At 34.7% G+C, this 27,648-nt stretch overlaps 1 protein-coding gene across 2 annotated transcripts in view; it reads left to right on the top strand.

Moving 5' to 3' along the window:
• STPG2 (sperm tail PG-rich repeat containing 2) overlaps positions 1–27,648 on the top strand; it is a 686,155-nt gene that overhangs the window by 593,069 nt on the left and 65,438 nt on the right. The window contains exon 14 of one of the 2 annotated variants that reach the window (XM_051967543.1): positions 19,492–19,776. The exons of the other annotated variant lie outside the window; for it this stretch is intronic. Within the exon in view, the coding sequence (XP_051823503.1) occupies position 19,492 (1 nt within the window). The 3' untranslated portion in view covers positions 19,493–19,776. Of the gene's footprint in view, positions 1–19,491; positions 19,777–27,648 lie in introns of those variants that run through there. 2 annotated transcript variants of the gene reach the window in all.

The following is a 27,648-nucleotide window of genomic DNA, read 5'->3' as shown; positions in this document are numbered from 1 at the left end:
TAAACTTATTTCGAACTTATCTTGACATAGGGTATTAGATGTTGGTCAATGCCTAGTTTCTGCCATACTGTTTTCCAGGTTTGCAAGCAATTTTTGTCAAGTAGTTAGTAATTATCTGGGAAATTGGAGTCTTTGAGTTTATCAAACAATGAATCACTTTTGTGCCTGATTCTACTGATCTACTACTCTATTTTTTAGTTTTGATGAGGCTACTTTATAATATAGTTTTAGATCTGATACTGCTAGATCATTTTCCTTTGCATTTTTCTCCTTTTACCTTGCTTTTGTATCTGTTTCTATGTCTCCTCTTTAGTTCTATCTCCCCTATCATCTTCATCTCTCTTTTGTCTGTTTATTTTCCTTCTCTCGTTATCTTTCTGTATTTGTTTTTTTCTGACTTCCATTCTTCTTTCCACTTCTCCCCCTAAAATTAAATGAAATATTAATTTATATATATATATATATACATACATATGTATGTATGTATATATATGTTTCTTTAAAAATTGCTTTTTACTTGTATGTGGGTGGAATAAAACATTTTGTCCTACTGGTTTAGTCTGAAAGCTGTTCCTGCTTGATCCATTTTTAGAAGATATTGCCTAACAACTTTAGGTACTTTGGAAAGAGGCCTTTCTTTAAAGAAGATGAAAGTTGGCTTCTAAAAAGTGAGGCAGGATAAGTGTACAAATAGATCCAGAAGCAGCATAGGGCTGAGCAAATGGGGACCTTCTCCTAGAAGATGAGCAATTAACCCTAGAGTTTTTGGGAAAGCAACTGCCTCACACCCTGGAAGAGTAACATTAGGGGAGAGAAGTAGGACTGATTCCATTCCAGGCTCCATCGGGGCTGAGAAAGTCACATCCACTACAATGTGTAATCCTTCCATCACTTTTCTTTGAGGATCCTTGAATATATGTGATCTTCTCTATACTTCCCAATTAAGCCTAGGCTAGGTACGTGGATACATGAGGAATGGGAAGAAAGGAATCAGTACAACCTGGCCCTAGTAGGGCTGCTACAGACCCTACCTCTGTCTTATACTAAAGGACCTGTGGACTCTGTTCATCTTATGGTTGTAGATTATAAGGGGATACTCTGTGCTGTTGCCATAATGTTCAAACACCTCACTTTGTAAAATCTGGACCAATGTTCCCTGCAACTGAGCTTCTTCAAGAGTAGAAAGGAAGCTTTCAAGATAGTTTCCTTCAGAAACTTTGGGGATCTACCTCATATAGCTATATGCTATCCCATATAGCAATGGTTCATCTCTTTATGACATTCTTTGCCATTGAGGATGGAGTGGAACCCTCCTCAGCTTAGGTAGGGCTGGTGAGCTAGTTTTTACCCCTACTGCCTTTTCTTGGTGGAGACACTTAACCCTCCCTAACCCTCTTCCAGCATTAGCTCCAAAAGGAAGATGTGTTCCCACAGGAGCACCTCTAAGTAGACAGGAATGGTATTATAGAAGAGAGAGGCAGGTTAATGGAAACAAGTGTTGGATATTTGGACCTCTTCCCATTCTGTGCTTGCTATTCTGGATCAGTTTAACCAGCACCTATTTTGTAAGGAGAGTTAGAATAAGAACTTGTCTCTTAGATCCCTCTTTCTTGTCACTACCAAACTTCTAGGGGGAAAGATGAGACAAAACAAAACAACACAAAACAAAAAAACAACTTTCTACCACCTTCACTTCCTCTCCTTATGCTCACTTCTTCAAGTTTTGTATATGACTTTAGGCCTCATCATTCAATAGAAGGTCCTCTTTCAAAGGTTACCAAGTTATAATTGAGAAATTCTAACCTCTTTTCTCAATGTGGATTCTTCTAAACCTGTCTTTATTTTTCATTTTGCTGAACCCAGTTATAGAGCATGAATTTGATACTCATCTTTCTTTTAGAGTTCTAGACTGTTTACCTCAAGATAGTTAGACCAAGTCATCTGTTCTGCAACAGTGTATGTGGGCCTCTCTTTCCATAATCCTCCAGTAATCATTATTTCTGTTTTATATCATCTTTGCCAATTAGTTGGGTATGAAGTGTTTAGTTTACTTTATTATTAGTGATTTGGAACTTCCCTCATATGATTGTTAATCATTTTTATTCCTTCATTTGAAAAATTGTTTCATATCCAGAGTCATACTAGAATGTGTATTTTTAAATGAGGAATTTCACCTTTGGTTAAGGGTTGGGTGGAGGTAGTAAGAAATTACTTGTGGTAGGAATAGCTCATACTTCATATCATTTAATAGCTTCTAATCTCATTCAACCCACAAAGCATATATTAAGCATCTTCTATAAGTAGTGTTCCAGGAGAAAAAGAAAACAATCATTTATTGAGTATTTACTTTGTGCCAAGCACCATGCTTTACAGATATTTCATTCCATCTTTACAGCATCCCTAGACATTAAATTCTACTATTGTTTCCATTTTATTATTGAGGAAACTGAGGCAAACAGAGGCTCAAGTTTAATGACTTGCCCTAGATCACAGTACTACAAAGTGCCCGAGTCTAGTTTGAATTCGTCTTCCTGATTTCTTACCTATTCCTGTTCAACCTAGCTGCCTCTTTTGTGTCCTGTGAGAATGCAAAAATATAAGAAAGCTATTCTTTCATTCAGGGGGAGAATTCTACTGGGGAGCAACAATATAAAAAGAGATAAGTATATGTAGATTAATAACTAAATAGAAATAGAAATATGCATACATATATTATAAACATGGTAATTTAGGAAGAGGAAGAGTATTAGCTAAAAGGAACAGAAAAAGCTTCAAAAACATGACAGTGGGAGATGGAATGAATGCTGAGTCTAGGAAATAGCAAGAAAGTCAGTTTCTTAAAGTGTTGAGTGTTAAATGAATTAATGTGAAAGAAGGTAGGCTGGAGCCAAATTGAATAATTTATATTTTATCCTAGAAACCATAGGGAGCTACTGAATGTACTTGAGGAATATAATGACATGATCAGATATCCTTAAGAAATATAATTTTGGCAGCTGGAGGGCTGATGTATTGGAGAGAGGAGATTGGAAAACTAAAGTACAATTAAGTAATTATTGCAATAGTACAGGTTGAAATGATGTTCTATTGACTTAAAGTGGTGACCATGTGAAGGAGAGGTGACAGATATGAATGACATTTTGAGGATAGAATCTATAAAATTTGGCAGCTAATAAAATGTCAAGGAAGGGAGAGTCAAAGATGTAATATCTTGTAGCTTACAAAATGATATGGAATTAAAATTTAATTTTAAAAATATTTATTATGCTCCTACCACATATACCAGGGACTGTGCTAGGAATATGCTAGGAAAACATAAGTATTTTAACCCCCTTTCTAGTAATAGAAGAGGATTAGAAATTGTAACCTTATTTCTTTGCCAGCTCTGGGGGGAAATATATAAAGGAATAGAGTCAGCTGTTGGTACAGTGGATAGGGTGCCAGGGTTTGGAGTCTTGGACACCTATTGCATCCAGGGCCTTCTCCAGTCATCCTGACTTATATCTGGCCACTGGACCCAGATGGCTCTGGAGGGAAAACTGAGGTAGGTGACCTTGCCCAGCCCTCTCTCACTGAAATCCAATTCAATTGCATATCTTGGCATCACTTCTATGATGTCATGGCCCTTGTTGAGAATGAAGGACAAATAACAACTTCAAATCTGGCATTAGATTCTTACTATGTGGTACTGGACAACTCATTTTACTTCTGTTTATCTTATTTTCATCAACTGTAAAATGAGGATAATAATAGCACTTATCTCTCAGCATTGTTGTGTGGATTATATAAGATAATATTTGTAAAATGCTTAGTACACATGCTAAATGATATTTTAATTCTTATTTCTTTTTCCTTCTTCATCATCTTAAGTTATGTTTTCTTTTCTATTCTCTTTACCTTTTGTTGTTCTTCCTTCAACCTGTCAGTTGTCTACTATTATTATGCTACCCTCCTATATCTTTCCCCCTCCAAAACAAAAGGATTACATCTCTAATGAAACTTGTCTTTTTCTTTATCTACCATCAAAATTGTCTTATTGCTTACCATAATTAGGGCATTCACCCTTGTCTTAAGTAGCCATGTAATTCTGTTGCTAGGAAATTTTGTCATATGACCATGCATCTCCCTTATAAAATTTCCATGAATAGAAAACCAAATTCTAATCATTTGAATCCCCCACAACTATTTTTTCCAAAATTCTTCTGCCTTATGTATCATATTCAAGTTGTCATTACCTATTTAAGTTTTGTCTCCTTTCTTTTTTATGTTTCTCTGTCTCTGTCCCTCTGTCTCCATCTTTCTGTCTCTTTATCACACACACACACAGCACGTGCGCGCACATATACACACACACTCACATACTATTCAAACACTTCCTGGAATTCTACATCTTTCATGAAGCATGGTGCCCTTAAATCAAACAAGTAAAAAGTTATAGAACTCTAGAATTTCAGAGCTACTAAGATTTCAGATGCCATCTAGTTCAATCTTTAAACCAATAAGAATCCTCTCTACATTGTACCTGGAAAGTGAAGATTACCAATGAGGCAGGGATTCATTGTTTTCACCAAGCTGACCATTCTATTTTTGGACAATTTCGTTTTTTTGCCTTTAAACAAAGAACATGTGTATATTGAATTCCAAATATAAATCTATTTAAACATATACATACATATATATACATATTCTTACCAAGAGTCATCTTAGATTTTTTAAAATTCAGAATGACCAAGAAAAAGATGTTGAATGTCAAACCAATCTATGGTAGATAGTTCTGATTATTAAGAAGTTTTTCTTTATATAAAGTCTAAATATGTCTCTTCTCTTAATTACTTCTAGTTATTTCTGAGAGAACTAATCTAATCCCTGTTTCCCAGGATATCCCTTCAAATATTTAGAGTCAGCATTTTTTTTCTAATGCATGTAACTCAACACTCATATTCTCTCACTTTTTCTTTTTGTATATATGTATGTATATATCGTATCATATCATATCATAGCCATCTTTTAAACCCAGTCCTGCAGGATAGTTCAACCTGAGTATCTTAAAGGTACCTCAAACTCAACATTAAAAAAGTCATTATACCTCCAACTTCTCTATTTTTGATAAAGGTAATTTCATCCTAATGTAGTTTGGTAAATTTGATAAACTTTTTTTATATTCTTGAATCCCCATACTCTATCAGTTGCCTGCATGGTGTCAGTTCTATATTCAAAACTTCCCTTATATGCCATATCTTTATTCATCTCATAACCTTCTGCCTTAGGGTATAATTATGATTTTGGCTTCACTTATCTGCCTCCATGCCGTAGTAAAATTGATATTCTCAAAGCACAGAGCTGACCATATCACTTCATGACTAAAAAATCTTCAGTGACTACTTATTTCCTCATGCAATAAAATGCAAAATCCTCAGACAGATTGTTAAACTCTTGTTTCCAGATTTTAAAAAATTGTTGCTCTTGCCATATTTCCTGCTTCAGTCAAACTGGTCTACTAGTGCTTTTTTCATATATGCTATTCTATCTTAAACTTCTGTATCTTTGCAGAGATAGTCTCCCTTTTCCCTATGCTAAGAATGAACTTTTTCCTCACCTTAGTTCAATAGAAGCCTCAATTTCCTGCAAGACCTACCTTCTATTTAAGATATTTCTAAATGCTCCTCTTTGTTAGTACTTTTTCTCCCTTTTGAAATACCTATTTTATACCTTTACATTGGCTTCATATTTATGTATATGTATTTTAACACCCCAGTAATGAGGCTTATATTAATTCACAGATATCTAACTGACAGACTAAAAGAATTCTTTCTTTTTGTATTTCATATGCAAAGGTGCAGTTTATTGGAATTGCACTGAAGAACAAGTTGGACAAATGGCAGCTCTTATTGTTAGTATAACCATACTCAAGAGGCCAGAAATAGCTTCTGTCAAACTCATTTGGCACAGTATCCTGGACAGATGAACATTTAAAAACTGCTTCTGGTTCCTGACACACAGCCTCATTCATTTCCACCTATTTTTTTGACTAGTCCTTCATCAGTCATTGATCCAGTTGAATCTTTCCAGGAAGAATAAATAGGTGGTTGGACTGAAGGATCTTCCTAGGACTTTCTTCCCCCCACCCCACATATCAGGAGATGGGAGGGGGGGCCCATATTATATTAAACAATGCAAAATGTAGGTAGACTTTTTTTTTAAAAGACAAAATATAATAAGATTTGATGAAGAAAATAAGTCAATTATAACCTTGAATATTATTAGTGTGTTAACCAATATCTATTGGGAAATGACACAAATCTACAAGATGTTATTAAGGGCCATTCCCCAATAAGTAAGAAAGGAACCTTCACAAATAATTTTCAGAAAAGAAACGTAAACTATCAAAAATAAAATTCAATGAAAACAAATTTCTAAAATCACTAATGAGAGTAACATGAATGAAAACACCTTTCTCACTCATGAGATTAGTAAAAGATGATAACATTGTAAGGGTCATTCAGTACTGGTAGAGCTATGATTTAGTGTAAATTTTCTGCAAAATGATTTGGAACAATGAAAAAATATTTAAAATCATTCATGAATTTTGACCCAGAGCTTCCACTGCTGAATTTGTAACCCAAGGAGATATAATTAACAAGAAAAGGAAATTCAGTTCAGTAGTTTATACAGAAGACAATGCACAAGAATGTTAAAAGAAGCATTATTACTAATAAAATAAAAATAAATTACCCAATGTCTGGGAAATGGCTGCATGTTTCTATCCATTAATGGAATTGAATATTATTACACCACAAGAAATGACAAATAAGAATTCAGAGAAGCATGAGATGTGCATGAATGATACAAAGAGAAGAATCATAAAAATATATACAGATAAAATAATATAAATAAAGATAGTACTAAAGTTTGACACAGTTTAATTTAAATACAAGTGTTTATATTGGTACCAAACTGTCAGCATTTATCTTTCCTTTCTATTCACAATCAGTAAATTTAAAAGTAGAAAATTTTTAATTTTCTTATAATTACATGTAAAGACAATTTTTAACATTCATTTAAAAATGAGTTTGAAATTCCCTCCCCCTTTATTGCAAAGGCAATAAATTTAAAGTGCATTTCCATGTTCATTATATTATAAAAGAAAAATCAGACAAAAATAAAGAAAAATAAAGTTTGGGGAAAAAAAAGTATGATCTTATCTACATTCAAACTCTATCAGTTCTTTCTCTGGCAAAATGGTAGAATATTTTATAAAAAATCCTTTGAAATTGTGTTTTATCACTGTATTTCTGAAAATAGCTAAGCTATTCACAGTTAATGATTGTGTTATATTGCTATTACTATGTATAGTATTTTCCTGGTTTTGCTCACTTCAACTTGCATCAGTTCAGGCAAATCTTTCCAAGTCTTTCTGAAAGCATCCTGTTCACATAGCACAAACATTTTCTGTCACAATCATATACTACAACTTATTTAGCCATTCCCCAAGTAATGGCCATCATCCCATTAGTTTCCAATTCTTTGTGACCACAAAAGGGCTTCTATAAATATTTTTCTCTATATATCTACTTTTCCTTATTTTTTTTACTTCTTCAGGATACATACCTAATAATGGTATTGCTTTCTCAAAGGATTTGCACAATTTTGTAGCTTTTTGGGAATAGTTCCAAATTGTCTAGAATAGTTGGATTAGTTCACAACCTCACTAATGGTGCTCCGATGTCCCAATTTTTCCATATCCTATTCAAAATTTGCTACTCTCCTTTTTTTTTTTTTGTTATATTGACCAATCTAATAGGTATGAGTTGGTATCTCAGAGCTGTTTTAATTTGCAGTTCTCTAATCAATAGTGATTTAGTATCTTTCCCCCACCCCCTTCCCATATAACTATAAATAGCATTGATTTCTTCATCTGAAAACTGTTCATATCTTTTATCTATTTATATGTTGATAAATGACTTGTATTCTCAAAATTTTGACAATTATATATTTGAGAAATAAGGCCTTTATCAGAGACTTATAAATTTTTTCACAGTTATGATTACTGTATATTTCTTGTCATTTTATTTTCCCTGTTTATCCTTATCTCTATCCTTCAACCTAGTCCTTTCTCAAAAGTATTTTGCTTCTGACCACTACTTCCCCTAATATTCCTTCTGTTTTATCACTCCCTCTTTCCAATACTATTTCCCTCATACTTCCCAGGTAAGAGTAAGATAGATTTCTAAACCTAACTGATTGTGTCTGTTATTCCCTTTTTGAAAAAAAATTCTGATGAGAATAAGATTCAAGCACTGTCTGCCTTTCCTCTAATATTCCCCTCTACTGTAAAAAATTGTTTTTTATATTTCTTTTATATGAGAGTCTATCCCATTCTATCTTTCTTTACCCCATTTTCTCAGTTTATCCCTTTTTCACCCCAAAATTTCACTGTATTAGATATCATCTGTCATATTCAACTCACAACCATGCCCTCTCTCTATACACAGTTTAAGTTATCTAATAACAAGAAAGTTCTTAGGAGTTATGAACATAATCTTGCCATCTAGGAATATAAACAATTTAATCTTATTGCATCATTTATGATTTCTCTTTCTTATTTACCTTTTAATGCTTTTCTTTTGTTTTACATATGGTAGTCAAATTTTCTATTCATCTCTAATCATTTCATTTTTCAGAATAGGTTATTCTTGGTTGTAATCCTAGTTCCTTTTTTCTCCAGAAAGCTATATTTCAAGTCTTCTATTACTTTAATAATATAAAAGCTGCCAAATCTTATGTTATTCACAATAGTTTCACAAGAATTGAATTGTTTCTTTCTGATGCAATATTTTCCCTTTGACCTTGAAGCTCTGGAATTTGGCTATAATATTCCTGGGAGTATTAATCTGGGAATCTCTTTCAGGAAGTGATTGGTAGATTCTTTTAATTTCTATTTTACCCTCTAATTCTAGGATATTAGACCTCTCTGTCTGGCTCTCTGTGTCTCTCTCTGTTTCTCTCTCTGTTTCTCTTTTCTCTGTCTCTGTCTTTCTTCCTCTCTGTGTGTATGTGTTTCTTTCTCTGTCTTTGTCTCTGTGTGTGTACATGTTTGTCTGTCTCTCTCTGACCATGGCTTCCTGATGGTCTAGTAATTTTTAAATGATCTCTCCTTAATATATTTTCTGGATCACTTATTTTTCCAATGATACAATTCATATTTTATTCTGTTTTTTCATACTTTTGCCTTTGTTTTGTAGTTTCTTGATGTTTCATAGAGTCATTAGGTTCCACTTATCTGTTTTTATCCATTTTTATGGAATTATTTTCTTCATTGAGTACGTGCTTTTCCATTTAATCAATTATACTTTTTAAGGAGTTCTCTTTGGTGGATTTTTTGCCTTTTGGCCTATTCTATGTTTTAAGTAATTAATTTATTCAGCACTTATTGGGCCTCCTTTACCAAGATGTTGATTCTTCCCTTGTCATTTCAATAACTTTCTGAAGTCAGGTTCTTTTTGCTGTGTGTGTTTTTTTTTTTAATAATTTTTTATTGATAGAATGCATGCCAGGGTAATTTTTTACAGCATTATCCCTTGCATTCATTTCTGTTTCGATTTTTCCCCTCTCTCCCTCCACCCCTTCTCCCCAGATGGCAAGAGTCCTTTACATGTTGAATGGGTTGCAGTATATCCTAGATACAATATATGTGTGCAGAACCAAACAGTTTTCTTGTTGCACAGGGAGAATTGAATTCAGAAGGTATAAATAACCCGGGAGGAAAAACATAAATGCAAGCAGTTTATATTCATTTCCAGTGTTCTTTCTCTGGGTGTAGCTGCTTCTGCCCATCTTTGATCAATTAAGGCTCTCTTTATCAAAGAGGTCCACTTCCATCAGAATACATCCTCAAACAGTATCATTGTTGAGGTATATAATGATCTCCTAGTTCTGCTCATTTCACTCAGCATCAGTTCATGTAAGTCTCGCCAGTCCTCTCTGTATTCATCCTGCTGGTCGTTCCTTACAGAACGTTCCATAACGTTCATATACCACAATTTACTCAACCATTCTCCAATTGATGGACATCCTTTCATTTTCCAGCTTCTAGCCACTACAAACAGGGCTGCCACAAACATTTTGGCACATACTGGTCCCTTTCCTTTCTTTAGTATCTCTTTGGGGTATAAGCCCAGTAGAAACACTGCTGGATCAAAGGGTATGCACAGCTTGATAACTTTTTGAGCATAGTTCCAAATTGCTCTCCAGAATGGCTGGATGTGTTCACAATTCCACCAACAATGTATCAGTGTCCCTGTTTTCCCACATCCCCTCCAACATTCCCCATTATCTTTCCCTGTCATTCTAGCCAATCTGACAGGTGTGTAGTGGTATCTCAGAGTTGTCTTAATTTGCATTTCTCTGATTAATAATGATTTGGAGCATATTTTCATATGTCTATAAATAGTTTCAATTTCTTCGTCTGAGAATTGTCTGTTCATATCCTTTGACCATTTATCAATTGGAGAATGGTTTGATTTCTTATAGATTAGGGTCAGTTCTCTATATATTTTGGAAATGAGGCCTTTATCAGAACCTTTGATTGTAAAAATGTTTTCCCCAGTTTATTGTTTCCCTTCTAATCTTGTTTGCATTTGTTTCGTTTGTACAAAAACTTTTCAATTTGATATAATCAAAATTTTCTATGTTGTGGTCAATAGTGATCTCTAGTTCTTCTTTGGTCATAAATTCCTCCCTCTTCCACAGGTCTGACAGGTAAACTATCCTATGCTCTTCCAATTTATTTATCATCTCATTCTTTATGCCTAGGTCATGAACCCATTTTGACCTTATCTTGGTGTATGATGTTAAGTGTGGGTCAATGCCTAGTTTCTGCCATACTGATTTCCAATTTTCCCAGCAATTTTTGTCAAATAATGCATTCTTATCCCAGAAACTGGTGTCTTTGGGTTTGTCAAACACTAGATTATTAAAGTTATTGGCTGTTTTGTCCTTTGAAGCTAACCTATTCCATTGATCAACTAGTCTATTTCTTAGCCAATACCAGATGGTTTTAGTAACTGCTGCTTTATAATATAATTTTAGATCTGGTACAGCTAGGCCACCTTCATTTGATTTTTTTTCATTAATTCCCTTGAAATTCTTGACCTTTTGTTTTTCCATATGAACTTTGTTGTTATTTTTTCTAATTCATCAAAGTAGTTTTTTGGGAGTCTGATTGGTATAGCGCTAAATAAGTAGATTAATTTAGGTAGTATTGTCATCTTTATTATATTTGCTCGCCCAATCCAAGAGCATTTAATATTTTTCCAGTTGGTTAGATCAGACTTAATTTGTGTGGAAAGTGTTTTGTAGTTTTGCTCATAAAGTTTCTGATTTTCCCTTGGCAGATAGATTCCTAAATATTTTATACAATCAGTAGTTACTTTAAATGGAATTTCTTTTTGTATCTCTAACTGTTGGGTTTTGTTAGTGATATATAAGAATGCTGATGACTTATGTGGGTTTATTTTATATCCTGCAACTTTGCTGCAGGTGTAGATCGTTTCTAATAACTTTTTGGTAGAATCTCTGGGGTTTTCTAAGTATACCATCATATCATCAGCAAAGAGTGATAATTTGGTTTCCTCATTGCCTATTCTTATTCCTTTAATCTCTTTCTCAACTCTTATTGCCAAAGCTAGCATTTCTAATACAATATTAAATAGTAACAGTGATAGTGGGCAACCTTGTTTTATTCCTGATCTTATTGGGAATGGTTGCAGTTTGTCCCCGTTACATATAATGCTTACTGCTGTTTTTAAATAGATGCTACTGATTATTTTAAGGAAAAGTCCATTTATTCCTATACTCTCAAGAGTTTTTAATAGGAATGGATGTTGGATTTTATCAAATGCTTTTTCTGCATCTATTGAGATGATCATATGGTTTTTGTTAATTTGATTATTAATATGGCCAATTATATTGACAGTTTTCCTAATATTGAACCAGCCCTGCATTCCTGGTATAAATCCTACTTGATCATGATGTATTATCCTGGGGATGATTTTCTGTAGTCTTTTTGCTAATATCTTATTTAAGATTTTAGCATCAATATTCATTAGGGAGATTGGTCTATAATTTTCTTTCTCTGTTTTCAACCTACCTGGTTTAAGTATCAGTACCATGTCTGTGTCATAAAAGGAGTTTGGTAGGACTCCTTCATTCCCTATTTTTTCAAATAGTTTATAAAGCATTGGGGCTAATTGTTCTTTGAATGTTTGGTAGAATTCACATGTAAATCCATCTGGTCCTGGGGATTTTTTTTTTAGGGAGTTGATTAATAGCTTGTTCTATTTCTTTTTCTGAAATGGGACTATTTAATCAATTTACTTCCTCCTCTGATAATCTGGGAAGCCTATATTTTTGGAAGTAGTCATCCATTTCATTTAGGTTATCAAATTTATTGGCATAAAGTTGGGCAAAGTAACCCCTTATTATTTCTTTAATTTCCTCTTCATCAGTGGTAAGTTCTCCTTTTTCATTTTTAAGACTGCCAATTTGATTTCCCTCTCTCCTTTTTCTAATCAGATTTACCAAAGGTTTATCAATTTTATTGGTTTTTTCATAAAACCAACTCTTAGTTTTATTTATTAGTTCAATAGTTTTTTTTACTTTCTATATTATTAATTTCTCCTTTTAATTTTAGAATTTCAAGTTTAGTAATTGATTGGGGATTTTTAATTTGGTCTTTTTCTAGCTTTTTAAGTTCTAGGCCCAATTCATTGATCTTCTCTTTTTCTATTTTATTCAAGTAAGCCTCTAAGGATATAAAATTTCCCCTTATTACTGCTTTGGCTGCATCCCATAAATTTTGATATGATGTCCCATTATTGTCATTATCTTGAGTGAAATTATTAATTGTGTCTATAATTTGCTGTTTCACCCAATCATTCTTTAAGATGAGATTATTTAGTTTCCAATTACTTTTTGGTCTATTTACACCTAACTTTTTGTTAAATGTAGTTTTTATTGCGTTGTGATCTGAAAAAAAAGCATTTACTATTTCTGTCTTACTGCATTTAATGTTGAGGTCTTTATGTCCTAATATATGGTCAATTTTTGTGTAGGTTCCATGAACTGCTGAGAAGAAAGTATACTCCTTTCTGTCACCATTCAGTTTTCTCCAGAGATCTATCATACCTAATTTTTCTAATATTCTATTTATCTCTTTAATTTCTTTCTTATTTGTTTTGTGATTTGATTTATCTAAATCTGAGAGTGCAAGATTGAGATCTCCCACTATTATAGTTTTGCTGTCTATTTCTTCTCGCAACTCTCTTAGCTTCTCTTTAAGGAAGTTAGATGCAATACCACTTGGTGCATATATGTTTAATACTGATATTGCTTCATTCTCTATAGTACCCTTAAGCAAGATATAGTTTCCTTCCTTATCTCTTTTAATTAGATCAATCTTTGCTTTTGCTGGATCTGAGATAAGGATGGCTACCCCTGCTTTTTTGACTTTTTAAGACATGATGAGCAGGTTGATTTCAGAAAAGCCTGCAATACCTATATGAATTGATGCTGAGTGATGTGCAAATAACCAGTTAATACAGTACACACACAAATACGGCAAGATTATCTGGTGATCAACTATGATACACTTATCTCTTCTCGGCAATACAGTGATCCAAAACAATTCCAGTAGATTTGGGAAAGAAAATGCTATCTGCATCCAGAGAGCAAACCATGGAGACTGAATGTGAATCACAGGATCCTATTTTCCACCTTTTTTGTTTGTTTCCTAGCTTTTTCTTTTTCATGGTTTTTTTCTTTTTGTTGTAATTATTCTTTCCCACCATGACTAATATAGAAACAAATATGTTTAAAACAATTATAATATAGAACCTATATCAGACTGCTGTTGTCTTGGGAAAGGTGTGGTAAGTAAGGAAAAGAGAAAAAAATGCAACTCAAAACCTTACAAAATGAATGCTGAAAACCATATTTACATGTATATAGAAAAATAAATATTATATTGAAATTTGAAATTAACTTAAATTTAAAAATCCTATCTCAAATATTTACTAGTTGTATGAACATGGGTAAGCTATAAATCATTTAATTTATAATTAATTAATTATAATTAATTATATTATATATATTATTCCCTGTAGGCTCATGTCATATTGTCCTTATTATAAATCATTTATTATATATTTTGAGTGCTTCAGACTCCCATTTATCTTCCATTTATAATCCCATTTATTGTCTGCAGGGTCTTAGAATCAGTAGATATTAAATGATAATATTTCCAAAAAGCATCTGGGAACTATACCATAGCTTCTGTTTTGCTTTTGTGGGAATTGGGACAGGCAGTGTTGGGGCTAATCAACACCATATCAGGGCTGGTTCCATGGTTTAATGACAAATTCTATCACAACGTGACTGAAGCATAATAGATTCTGCTCCAGCCTTTTACCTTTAGTCTATATGTATCTCCCTGTTTTAAATGTGTTTCCTGTAAACAACAGATTGTAGGGTTCTGACTTTTGATCCAGTCTGCTATCCGCCTCCTCTTTATGGGAGAGTTCATCCCATTCACATTTGTGGTTAAAATAACCAATTCTGCATTTCCTGCCATCCTAATATCCCCAGATTATACTTTTCTTTTTCTTGCCCTCCTTCCCTTCTTCCCTATTGATCCCACTAACATCGCACAGCTCTTCCTCTTTAGTATCCCTCCCTCCTCCCTTGGAATCCCTTCCCCTTTCTTGTACCCTTCCCTTATTACTCTTTTTCCTTCTCCCTTTTCCTCTCCCACTTTTTAATGAAGTGAGAGAAGAATCTGTGTAAAACAAATATGTCAATTGTTTCCTCTTTGAGCCAATTCTGATGAGAGTAGGATTCACACAATGTTCCTCCTCCTCTCTAAGTTCCCTCATATATGATAGGTTTCCTCTGCCTCATTGTCGCATGTAGTTTCCCTCTTTTTATCTCCCTTCTTCCCTTTTTCTGGCACTATCCCCTTTCCATTTCCCTTTCCATTTCTACTTCCCTTTTTTATGTTATATCGGTAAAATCAAATTATACATATGATTTTTATGTATATTCACAACAGAAATACAGTTCTCAAGAGTTCCTTTTACCTTTTTCTACTTCTCTTGATTCCTGTTGTTGAAGATCAAATTTTTTGTTTAAGTCTGTTTTTTTCCTTAGAAACAGATGGAATTCCTCTATTTCATTAAATATCCATCTTCTTCCGTGGAAAAAAATACTCAGCTTAGCTGGATAGTTTATTCTTGGCTGCATTCCAAGTTCTTTTGCCTTTCAGAATATCTGATTCCAGGCCCTTCGATCCTTTAATGTTGAGGCAGCCAGATCTTGCGTGACCCTTATTGTGGCATCTCGGTATTTGAACTGTTTTTTTCCTGGCTGCTTGTAAAATTTTTTCTTTAGTCTGGAAATTCTGAAGTTTGGCCACAATATTCCTTGGAGTCTTTATTTTAGGGTCTTTTTCAGAAGGTGTTCGATGAATTCTTTCAACGCCTATTTTCCCTTCTGGTTCTATTACTTCTGGGCAGTTCTCTTTGATGATTTCCTGTAAAATAGTATCTAGGCTCTTTTTTTCATCATAATTTTCGAGTAGTCCGATGATCCTCAGGTTATCTCTCCTAGATCTATTTTCCAGATCTGTGTTTTTCCCAGTAAATATTTGACATTTTTTTCCAATCTTTCATTTTTTTGGTTTTGCTTGACTGATTCTTGATGTCTCAATGAATCAGTCATTTCTATTTGTTCAGTTCTAATTTTTAGTGAGTTATTTTCTTCATTAGCTTTTTTTACTTCTTTTTGTATATGTCCAATTGAGTTGTTTTGCTCTATGGAATTTTTTTCCATTTCACTAATTTTTTTTTTTAGTGAGTCATTTTCTTTTTCCAATTCGCAAACTCTGTTTTTTACCTTTTCCAATTCACATTTCAGGAAGTTGTTTTCTTTTTCCACTTTATCAAATTTTTCTTTTAATGAGTTATGTGCCTTTTCTGTACTCTTTTGCATAGCTTCTCTTTCCTTTCCCCATTTTTCTTCTAGCTCTCTTTTAAGGTTTTGAATAGTCTCTTCTAGGAGAGCCTTTTGTATTGGAGACCAACAATCGTCTGGAGACTGTCTGCTATTAGTCTCTTCAGGGTTGAAAAGCTGTTCTCTTTCTGAGTAGAAACTATCAATCGTTCTTTTGATTTTTTTACTCATTTTGTTAAAGCCTGTAGGGTCTGCCTTCAGAGCCGGGAGGTTACTAGCTTCCTCTGCAGAGCAGTGAAAGGTGTATGGACTGGTAGCTGTCCTGCCAACCGGCTACAAAAAGCAGGGAGGTACTGGAGTGCTCTGGGAAAGAGTTCCCCACCTGAAAGTAACTCAGGCCTGCAGGGCCGGGCTGGGAAAGTGCCTTTCAAAGAACCTCAGCTGTGTGAGATAATGACTGCCCTGGGGCTAGACACTTAGCAGTGAGAGTTTCACTTCCCAAGCCAAACCCTGCCCTGGGGCTGTGGGTATTAGCAACTGAGCAATGAATGGATTTGCAGGGACAGGAAGTGTCTGCCTGGGGAAGTGCAGTCAGCTGGGGAAGTTCTATTGCCCCAGGCCGAGCCCCCCACACTGCCAATTATAGCTGCCCAGGCTGTGTCCCACTGTCGTGCAGATTAGTAACTGCCCCCGCAAAAGCCTCGAATGCTGGATGTGGCCACAGGGCTGCAGTAAAGCCTGCCTGAGTCACTTCCGGGTTTGAGGGGTTACAGCCAGATCTCGTTAGGTTCTGGCGTTTTTTAGAGGACCCTCTGTTTTAGGCTTTAACTTCTCTGCCAGTTTACTGCTTTGTAATCAAGGTAGAGCAGTTAGCCTATAGCAGAGTGGTCTCTATAGCTTCTCTAGCCAAAGAGATCACCCCCCCCCCCCCCACCCCCACCCACCCCCCCCTCCCGGTCTGTTCAGGACGCCAGCCTCTCACTGCCTGTGCTAGTCTGTTCCTGGCCCCTCAGGACAAACCTTTCCTGGCGAGCTTCCGGATCGGCTGTTAAGTTGTAGTGCTTCTTATCTTCATGAATTTAAGCAGTGAAGAGTTATTTTTGAGGCTGGATTAAATATTTGGTTATGAGGGTAATGAGAGGAGCTTAGAGAGTCGTGTGTGCCTGCTCCACCATCTTGGCTCCGCCCCCTGTAATCCTTTTTGCTAAGTTTTGCTCATTTTACAACCTATTTTATGACTTTTAACTTTATGTTATAATTAGTCTCTGTTTCTGTTGTGTGACTATCTCAAGCATTAGGTTTTTCTAGAGCCACTTCTGGAATTACCTGTTTTCAGTTCTTCCAAGGTGGTATGATCTAAAAATAGGTGTGCTCATTGATCTCCTGGCCTGATCTCTGGATTGTAAGCAGTTATAAGTATATTTTTTGCCTTGGAATTATTACCAGGATCCCAGAAGCCCTGCAGCCACCTACTCTTGAGTACTAGTTCTGCCCCGCTTCTGAGATTGCAACTCAGAAAGAATTATGGGCAGTGCAATGGAATTCTGCATTGAGTGCCACCAAAGTGTCCCTTGTATTCTCCTTCTCATCTGTTGTACACCCCTTTACCATATGTGATCTGAGAGCTCTGGAAGCTCTGATTCAATTACTTCCAAAGCCTGGTGCTGGTTTTCCATGATGCGGCCTATGTTGAACTGCTATTCATTGTCTCTCCAGTGAAATAGAATTTTCCTAACAATTATCTAAGTTGTTTTAGATTGGAAATTGTTTTGCTTTGTTCTACTGTTTGTTCTGATACTCCAAAATTTGTTTTGGGGCATTATTTTAAAGTTGTTTGGAGGGGAAACTGGTAATATTCATCTGAGTTATTGTCTTTCCTTGGCTATCTTGGCTCTGTCCCACCTCAGTAATGTATATTCTACATTATAATATTATGTAGTTTCCTTTAATTATTTTGAGAAAATGTGTGTGGGTGTATTTATGTTTCAGGTAAGAGACATTGAGAATATCTTACTTCTGGAACACGTTACTAGAGAATTCACTCTAGAAAAGATTCCTTATGGTACTTGTGGGCAATTCAACTTATTGGTCATTACATATCCATAGGAAAGGAAAATATTATTGATGAATACAGATAGGTAAGGTCAATAGTTTAATTCAGTAGAACATCTTGTAAAGGCAACTTAACTTTCTGCCATGGGGAGCCTATGGGCAAGTAATTTCCCACATTTGTTCCCCAAGTAGAACTAATATATTTCCTAGCTTTCAAGCTTTTGGGGCCCAGAAAGTGTGATCATGTTAGCAAAGTGATTTCTAATAATAAAACAATCCAAGTAAATGTAAATAAACCATGAGTTAATTCAATTTTCATTGTACTTTGAGGATCATACAAGAGGAATCCAGTGAAAGATGAGAAGCCTTCAGTACACTCCTATGACTTCAGGCAGTAAAAAGAGTTCTCCATAAAATAATATGAAACTGCCTGTAGGAGGCGTGGGGGGGGGGGGGGAGGAAGGGGAAGGAGAGAGAAACAGAGAGAGGAAAAAAAACAGAGATAGAAAGAGACAAAAAGACATAGAGACTGAGAGACAGAGAGACAAAGAGAGGGAGAGAGAGAAAGAACGTGACAGAAATACAGAAACAGAAGGGAGAGAAGAGAAAAAGAGACAGAGAGAAAAACAGAGAGAAAGACAGAAAGCGGGAGAAAGAGACACAGAGAGCAAAGATAGAAAGAGACAGAGACAGACCTACACAGAGACACAGAGACAGAGGGAGACAGAAATACAGAGACAGAGAAACACAGAGAGAGTAACACAACAACAATTCAGGGTCTTCATATTAGGGACCACTAATATGTAGATTCAAATTAATGTTTCTCTCAGTATTTATTGAGGGTCTCTCCTTCCTTCCTTTAGGACTTCCCAATCCTGGAACCCCTCCCCAATAATATGGAATCAGAGATCAGCCCAGCTCAAGACCATGTTTTTTGTTTGGTTTTGTTAATTCTTTCCCCAGTAGGAACTTTTACAAATTTTTATTTGAGCGATGCAGCCCATCATGGTGTAGTAAAAAGATGAGTGGATTTGAAGTCAGGGGACCCATGTGTAAATTTTGGATATGTTACTGTGCTTTCATGGCCTTGAGTAAGACACCTTCTCTGTGCCATCATTTTCTTATCTGTGATATGATAGGGTTAGTCTAGATGATCTTCAAGATCCCTTATGTCGCCAAATGCATAATAGTTCATTTAAAGAATGATTGCAAGACTCTTACTGACTTTCAAAGCCTCTAGTTAAAACATGAGAATTAGGACAACATACCAAAAGCACAAATGACTAGGATCTTCAGTTATTATTAAGTTTAATGCTAAAATAATTAGTTCCATAGAATTTGGAGTTTTTATAGAAATTGAAAATAAATTTAATAAACTAGGGAAAAGCTTTTGCTCAACTTGGTTTTCTTTTTTTTTTTTTTATATTTCCACAGACATGTTCCAAACTTCTGCCATCTATTACTAGAAACAAGCTGAAAGGTCTTTTTACAAAGAAATCTTTTAATTTTGATGAAGTTCTCCATCGGCTGCTCAAAGAAATATAATTGCTCTTATAACCTTGAGAGAGAAAACCTGTTCTTGCAAGAATTCCAATTCTTTTCTCTCTGATTTTTTTCCTATTACAGAAGTAGCACAGATGTCTATTTCTGTCTGTCTTAACATATATCATTGATGCTTCCTTCTCAAATTTAACACTGAATAAAAATAATTGATGGGAAGTTTTTTTCCTATAGTGTTTCATCTTAAAACCACAGAATGTAATCATCTCTCATATGCCAGGAGTTAAGTAAACTCAGTAAATGATGCTACCTCATGTCTATTTTGTTACTTTGATTCATTTTCCCCTTCTTTATTACTCAGAAATATAAAAAGTATATGTAAGTATATTTATATAAATATTTCAGTACAGATGTGATTAGAGAAGGATATTGATTTTTAAATGGGCAACGTTCTTCCCAACATAGCCTCAAACATGGTAAAATCCAGATACCTTAGAGACCTTTGGACTGCTTTTTGGAAGTGAAGAAAGTGGGAGTGGGTTTGTACTTTTTTAAGGATCTCTCATAGCAAATAGAATGAATTTTAGTAAAAACAAAAAGCAAGCAAACAAAAATCCCCAATAAGGACATATTAGGTTTATAGAGGATTTCATTATTAAGGTAAATGTTAAGCTTGTAAATTCTGAGAAACAGGAGAATAGAATGAGAATGTCAGTAAAAAATATGTGGAATAAAAGACACACACAAACATATATACATATAAATACACACACATAGGATCATACTTTAGTATTATAGATTCAGATCTGGAAGCTGCCATATTTCATTTTACAGATGAGGAAATTTAGGTACAGGTAGTAAACAACAGAAGTAGAATTTTAATCTAGTTTTTCTAATTCCAAAGCTGGTACTATTCCCTCTGTACCAGGCTGGTATGTATACAAATGATGATCAGAACAGATGAAGGTGTAAATGTATTAATCAACAAACTTTTACTAAGTGTCAGAACACTGTGTGTTCTAGAGTTACAAATACATTGGATGAAATAATAATCTTTATTCTTAAGAAGTTTATTCTCTAACTTACATGAATTTATGCTAAGTGAAATGAGCAGAACCAGGAGATCATTATATACCTCAACAATGATACTGTATGAGGATGTATTCTGATGGAAGTGGATCTCTTCGATAAAGAGAGCTAATTCAGTTTCAGTTGATCAAGGATGGACAGAAGCAGCTACACCCAAAGAAAGAACACTGGGAAATGAATATAAACTGCTTGCATTTTTGTATTTCTTACCCGGTTATTTATATCTTCTGAATCCAATTCTCCCTGGGCAACAAGAGAACTTTTGGTTCTGCACACATATATTGTATCTAGGATATACTGTAATCTATTTAACATGTAAAGGACTGCTTGCCACCTGGGGGAGGGAGTGAAGAGAGGGAGGAGAAAAATCGGAACAGAAGTGAGTGCAAGGGATAATGTTGTAAAAAATTACCCTGGCATGGGTTCTGTGAATAAAAAGTTATTAAAAAAAAAAAGAAGTTTATACTCTAACGGGAAAGATAACAACAAATGTATACAGACATGTGCATGTATGCACACACACACATATATATATGTGCATACATATTTATGTAATATTTGTATATATAATATTAATATAAATTTTAGAGAGGTGACAAATATGTAATAAATATGCACATACACATATGCCTATATATATTTATGTAATATATGTATAGATATAGTATAAATATAAAACTATATTTAAAATAGTTAAGAAAATTCAGTTTGAGGAGGATACTAGCAGTTGGTATCAGGAAAGGTTTCATGTAGAACATGGTGCTTGGATTTGCATTTTGAAGGGAGAAATGGATTCTCTGAGGCAGCAGTGAGGAGAGAATTTATAACAAGTATGGGGGGCAATCAGTAAAGACAAAGATTTGGGGAATGATTCCTGTTTGAAGAACAAAGAGAAAGCAAATTTGGCTGGATAGTGGAGCACAAAAGAATAAGGCATGATGGATTTAAAAAAAAAATTGAGGATTTTACACACTAAGCAGAACTTATATTTTATCTAAGAGCTAATTGGAATTGATAGGTGGAAAAGTGTCATAGTCTGATTTACTCAAGAAAAACCACTTTGGTAGCAGGGTAGAGAATAGACTAAAGTGAGAGAAAACCAATTAGGAGGTCAGTGGAATAATCATGGTGGGATGATGAGATCTTTAACAAAGGTGGTTTTTATGTGAATAAGTGCCACAGTCAATCTGAGTCATGATATGAAGGAGAAAATAGCCAGATTGGCAATTGATTGGATGTGTAGCATGAAGAAGAGAGGAGTCAAGGATAAGATTAAATTTACAAATGTGTGAGAGTAAAGAATGGTGATATCTTCAACAGAAATAGGTACATTTGGAAAAAAGGTGAGTTTGATGGGGCGGGGTAGATTCTGTTTTGATTGTGTTTACTTGGTGATATCTCTGGGGCAATTAGTTTGAAGGGTCCTATGAGTAACTAATGATTTAGGATTGGATGTCAAGGAAGAACTTGATACATAATCTTCAACATAGAGATAAGTAAACCCAGGTTATGTACTTTCTAATTTTGCTTAATATTGTTATAGATTCCTTCAAAGATGAACTTAAATTGGGCTTGGAGTTTGGAGTAGAGGCTGAACCACAATCTCAATGTCAATAGAGCTGCACCAGACATTTACACAAATGCCCAGATTGATATAATTATAGAAGTTGGCATGGGTAGTAGAACCTAATAATTACATGAGAAAATAGAATAAAACTTGTAGGATAAGAATGTAATATTTTAATATTTATAATAAATGTAAAAATACATCTAAAGTATTTAAATAAATGACAGGCTAAGAAGGAGGATATAAGCAGTTGGTATCAGGAATGACTTCATATAGAACAATAGAAAAATTTGATGCAATCTGGCAATAATGACAAAATGTAATCCAGCATATAGTAAATGATTAATCAGTTAATATTGAATTAAACTGACATAGAAATATAGCATCTGTAAGAAACTGGTCAACTTGATATAAACCATAGTTATAATGACATTTGCAACTGACTCTTCTATGTCTTGAGAAAATATATAGTATAGGAATATTTCTCACTTTGTTGCTATTGTTGTTTGTTAATTTACTTTAGTCGCATATGACTCTTTGTGACCTCATATGGTGTTTTCTTGGCAAAGATATTGGAGTGACTTGCCATTTCATTTTCAAGCTTGTTTTACAAATAAGGAACTGAGACACAAGTTGCCTAGGATTACATAGCTAGTAAATGTTGGAGACTAGATTTGAAATCACAAAAAAGGATTCTTTCTGGTGATGAACCAGTTCTGACCTCCTTTTATCAATTCCTCTGGATTGGGAATTAATTTGAAAAAAAGTTGCTTGATTGGAAGACTTTTTTGAATTTTGAAATAGGGTCAAGGGAAAGAGAACCTTGACTTTGGGGAGTAATTAGGTCTGATGCATGTTATTTTAACTTTTATCTTCTCTTTTTTGACGTGATTTTTTTTCCTTTCTAAACTAATTAAAATATTTGTTTTGAGTCATGAGTGTGGAGAAACCAGATCCAGAGTTACTCTATGAAACATTCAGTGCATAATTCCATTTTATATCCCTTTTATTTTGACATTAAATTTATTAATATAAACATCCCAGGAAGCTCACCCGAATGACTTCAACTGAAAAATGTATGGCTAATACAGACAAACTACAGTAGCTATATCTAGACAATTAGATTTGTCTAGGAGATGAATTATGTAAAGTATATAAAGTACCTGTGCTGGAACTCCCATCCATTCCAATAGCTTCCTAGACTAGATGAAATTCTACCTAATATAAGCTGTTTCATGAGAGCATAGATCTCATGTGTCTCTATGGGATATAGGGAGCCACTTACTGAGAGTACACCATAAATACCTCCATGTCCTCCAGCAATCTTATATTCAGTGGGCATTCTTGCTTGAATGAATGCTAGCTAGCATTAGATGTCAAAGGGTCATGTCTACCTCATGTTACCACTTTAGAAAAAGAGCCCCCAAACCAAAGTAAGGTTCAATCACTGGATCAAAATCAATGACATTTCCAGGTAGTGGAAACTGAATCAAGAATATTGAATCCAGGTTGCCCAAAACTCAAGGATTACCTGGGAAAGGGAGGGTGTTCAAAAACACCCATAATGAACTTTTTTCTTGGAAAGATTTATATGAATTGATGCTTAGCGAAACAAACAGAACCAGGAATACATTTTACACTGTAACAGTAATAATGTGTGATAATCATCCAGAAAAGAACTGATTCTTCTCAGTGTTTCAGCGATCCAAAGCAATCCCAATAGACTTTGGACAAAATGCCATTTACTAATGCGGAATGTTGGAGGAGATGTGGGAAAACAGGGACACTGATACATTGTTGGTGGGATTGTGAATACATCCAGCCATGCTGGAGAGCAATTTGGAACTATGCTCAAAAAGTTATCAAACTGCATACCCTTTGATCCAGGAGTGTTTCTACTGGGCTTATACCCCAAAGAGATACTAAAAAAGGGAAAGGGACCTATATGTGCCAAAATGTTTGTGGCAGCCCTGTTTGTTTGTAAGGGCTAGAAGCTGGAAAATGAATGGATGCCCATCAATTGGAGAATGGTTGAGTAAATTGTGGTATATAAATGTTATGGAATATTATTGTTCTGTAAGAAATGACCAACAGGATGAATACAGAGAGGATTTGCGAGACTTACATGAACTGATGCTAAGTGAAATGAGCAGAACCAGGAGATCATTATATATTTCAACAACAATACTGTATGAGGATGTATTCTGATGGAAGCAGATCTCTTTGACAAAAAGATCTAACTCAGTTTCAATTGATCAAGGATGGACAGAAGTAGCTATACCCAAAGAAAGAACACTGGGAAATGAATGTAAACTGCTTGCATTTTTGTTTTTCTTCCCAGATTATTTTTACCTTCTGAATCCAATTCTTCCTGTGCAACAAGAGAACTGTTCAGTTCTGGATACATATATTGAATCTAGCATTTACTGTGACATATTTAACTTTTATAGGATTGCTTGGCATCTGGGGGAGGGGGTGAAGGGAGGGAGGAGAAAAGTTGGAACAGAAGTGAGTGCAAGGGATAATGTTGTAAAAAATTACCCAGGCATGGGCTCTGTCAATAAAAAGTTATAATTAAAAAAAAAAAAAAAGGAAAAAAGAACATGCCATCTACATCTAGAAAAAGAACTATGGAATTTGAATGTAAATCAACACATGATATGTTTACTTCTTTTTTTCTACTTTTTTCTCTCCTATGGTTTTTCCCTTTTGTTCTAATTTTTCTCATTGCTTCCTCACAGAAAGCAATATGTATTAAAATAAATTTTTAAAAAGAACATTTAACTTATTTAATGTTGGAAATTAATATTATGAAATATCATCTATTTAGAAAATGCATAAACCTCAAGACTATGGAATATATGTAAGTGAGAAAAACAATATCTCCCTTTTGTCCTTTAGGTAGAAAGGACTGGCCATTAAAGACTTGTGGAGTTTGAAGACTAGTTCAAAGTTCAAAGACTAGTCTGTTTCTTGATACCTATTTAAGCTAGCTAGCCTCTTCTGATGGTTTCCTTATTTGTAAAGTGAATATGTTGAAATAGATTATTTCTAAGGTATATTCCTTTCCATTCCTAACTCCTGTGATAATGTCTGTAACAGACTATTTACCACCAAGATAGTTATTGTAGTAGAGTTAGAGAATTTGGATATGCATCTTATTTCTTCCTCTAAGAACTCAAATCATTTAATTAGATATCAAATTTAAAAGAAGGATTTGGTTTAGATGGCTTTTAGGCCCCTTCTCAGACTAAGGCTATAATCCTCTGATCTGGTTATAAACGTTGATGGGACTGGGTGGAGCCAAGATGGTGGAGAAGACACACACATCTTCCTGAGCTCTCCTTTACCCTCAATATATTTTTACAAAACTTAGCCTCAGAATTAGTTCTTGACTGTCAAAACCCATGAATATTGGGAGTAGAACACGTTACCAACAGAAGATAATCTTGAAATTCCCCAGAAAAGGTTTGTTTTTACTGGTGTATGGGGACAGACCAGTGCTAGGCCAGGCACATTCTCAGGCAGATATGCACTGAGAGCACAGAACAGCTCACTGAGCAGACTAGAGGAGAGTGGGGTGTAGTCTTTGCTTGCAGAAAAGCCACAGGGAGAACTTTACCATAGTGTGGGCTACTCTGCTAAACCAGTAGATCAGCAAAGAAGCTATAAACACAAAGGGTAAAGAATATAACCCCAAAATGCTAGAGTCCCTCTGGACCTGACCACACCCATGCAGCACTGGGAGGGACTCCACAATATCTCAGCACAACTGTTAATACCAGCACAGCCACTGCTGTCCCACTGCTGTTTCACACTGCTACTTCCTGTTGTCTGTTGAAGAAGCTTGGTAATCCCACATTGCCCCCAAAGCAGACTGCAACTTTTTTTTTTGTTCGTTTTGTTTTGTTAAAATGAGTAAAAAGGCAAAGCAGGCTCTAACTATAGATAGCTTCTATACTGAAAGAGGAGACTACAAACAGTTTGTCTCTAGATCCAAAGGTGGATATGATCTGGAATCCAATACATGAGGCTCTCATAAATGAAATTAAAAAATTAAAAAGGCTCTTAAAAGACAGCTAGAAGAAAAATGGGAAAAGGAAAGGGAAGCTTTGTAAGAGGGTCTGAATAAGACATGTAACTCATTAAAAGATAGAGTGGAAAAAGAAATCAATTCCCTGAAAAACAGAATTAGTGAATTGGAAAAAGAAAATAGCTTTCTAAAAAATAAAATTGGAGAAATGGAAAAAAATTCCATAGAACCAAATAATACATTTAAAAACTCAATTGGATAATTATAAAAAGAAATAAAAGCATAAATGAAGAAAATAATTCATTAAAAATCAGAATTGAAAAAATGGAAATGGATGATTTGAGGAGACACCAAAAATCAGTTAAGCAAAACCAAAAAAAAAAAAAAAAAAGAAAAAAAAAAAAAAAAAAAGAAAAGAAAAGAAAGAAAAAATAGAAAAAATGTTAAATACCTACTTGGGAAAACAGACATGGAAAATAGATCTAGGAGAGATAGTCTAAAGATTATTGGACTCCCTGAAAATCATGATGCCTAGACACTATTTTTTATGAAATCATCAAAGAGAATTGCCCAGATGTTACAGAAACAAAAGGGAAAATAGACATTGAAAGAGTTCATCAATCATCTACTGAAAGAGATTCCCAAATCAAAACTCCAAGAAATATTATAACTAAATTCCAGAATGATCAGACTAAGAAAAAAAATTACTACAAGTAGCCAGAAAAAAACAATTCAAGTACAGAGGAGCCACAAAAAGGATTACTCAGGATTTAGCGGCATCCACATTAAAGGATCAAAGGGCCTGGAATCTGATATTCCAAAAGACAAAGAACTTGGTATGAATCCAAGAATAACTTATCCAGCCAAAATGAGCATGTTCTTCCAGGGGAAAAGATGGACATTCAATGAAATAGGTGAATTCCATTTATTTCTGATGAAAAAACCCAGTGCTAAACAAAAAGTTTGACTTCCAAATAAAGGACTCAAGAGAAGCATAATAATGTAAAAAGAACTCTTGAGAACTGTATTTCTGTTATGTACATAAAGAGCACATGTATAATTTGATTTTACTATTATAATATAAAAAAAGGATCTGGATGTGGAAAGAAAATTGTACCAGAAAAAGGGGGAAATGGAGGTATTACATCTCATAAAGAGGCAAAGGAAACCTACTATATATGAGGGAAAGAAGAGAGGGGGATGAACATAGTGTGAATCTTACTCTCATCAGAATTGGCTCAAGGAGAAAATATTAGACATATTTGGTTTACAGAGAAACTTCTCTCACCTCATTGAAAAGTGGGAGAGGAAAAGCAAAAAGGGAAGAAGTAGGCTACATAGAAGGGAATACAGAAATTATAAGGGAAAAGTTTAAGAAAAGGGGAAGGATTCTAAGGTTGGG

Source organism: Antechinus flavipes, chromosome 6 (genome assembly GCF_016432865.1).
Source record: "Antechinus flavipes isolate AdamAnt ecotype Samford, QLD, Australia chromosome 6, AdamAnt_v2, whole genome shotgun sequence".
NCBI classification, from domain to species: Eukaryota; Metazoa; Chordata; class Mammalia; order Dasyuromorphia; family Dasyuridae; genus Antechinus; species Antechinus flavipes.
This window is presented reverse-complemented; position numbering and strand designations above follow the sequence as displayed.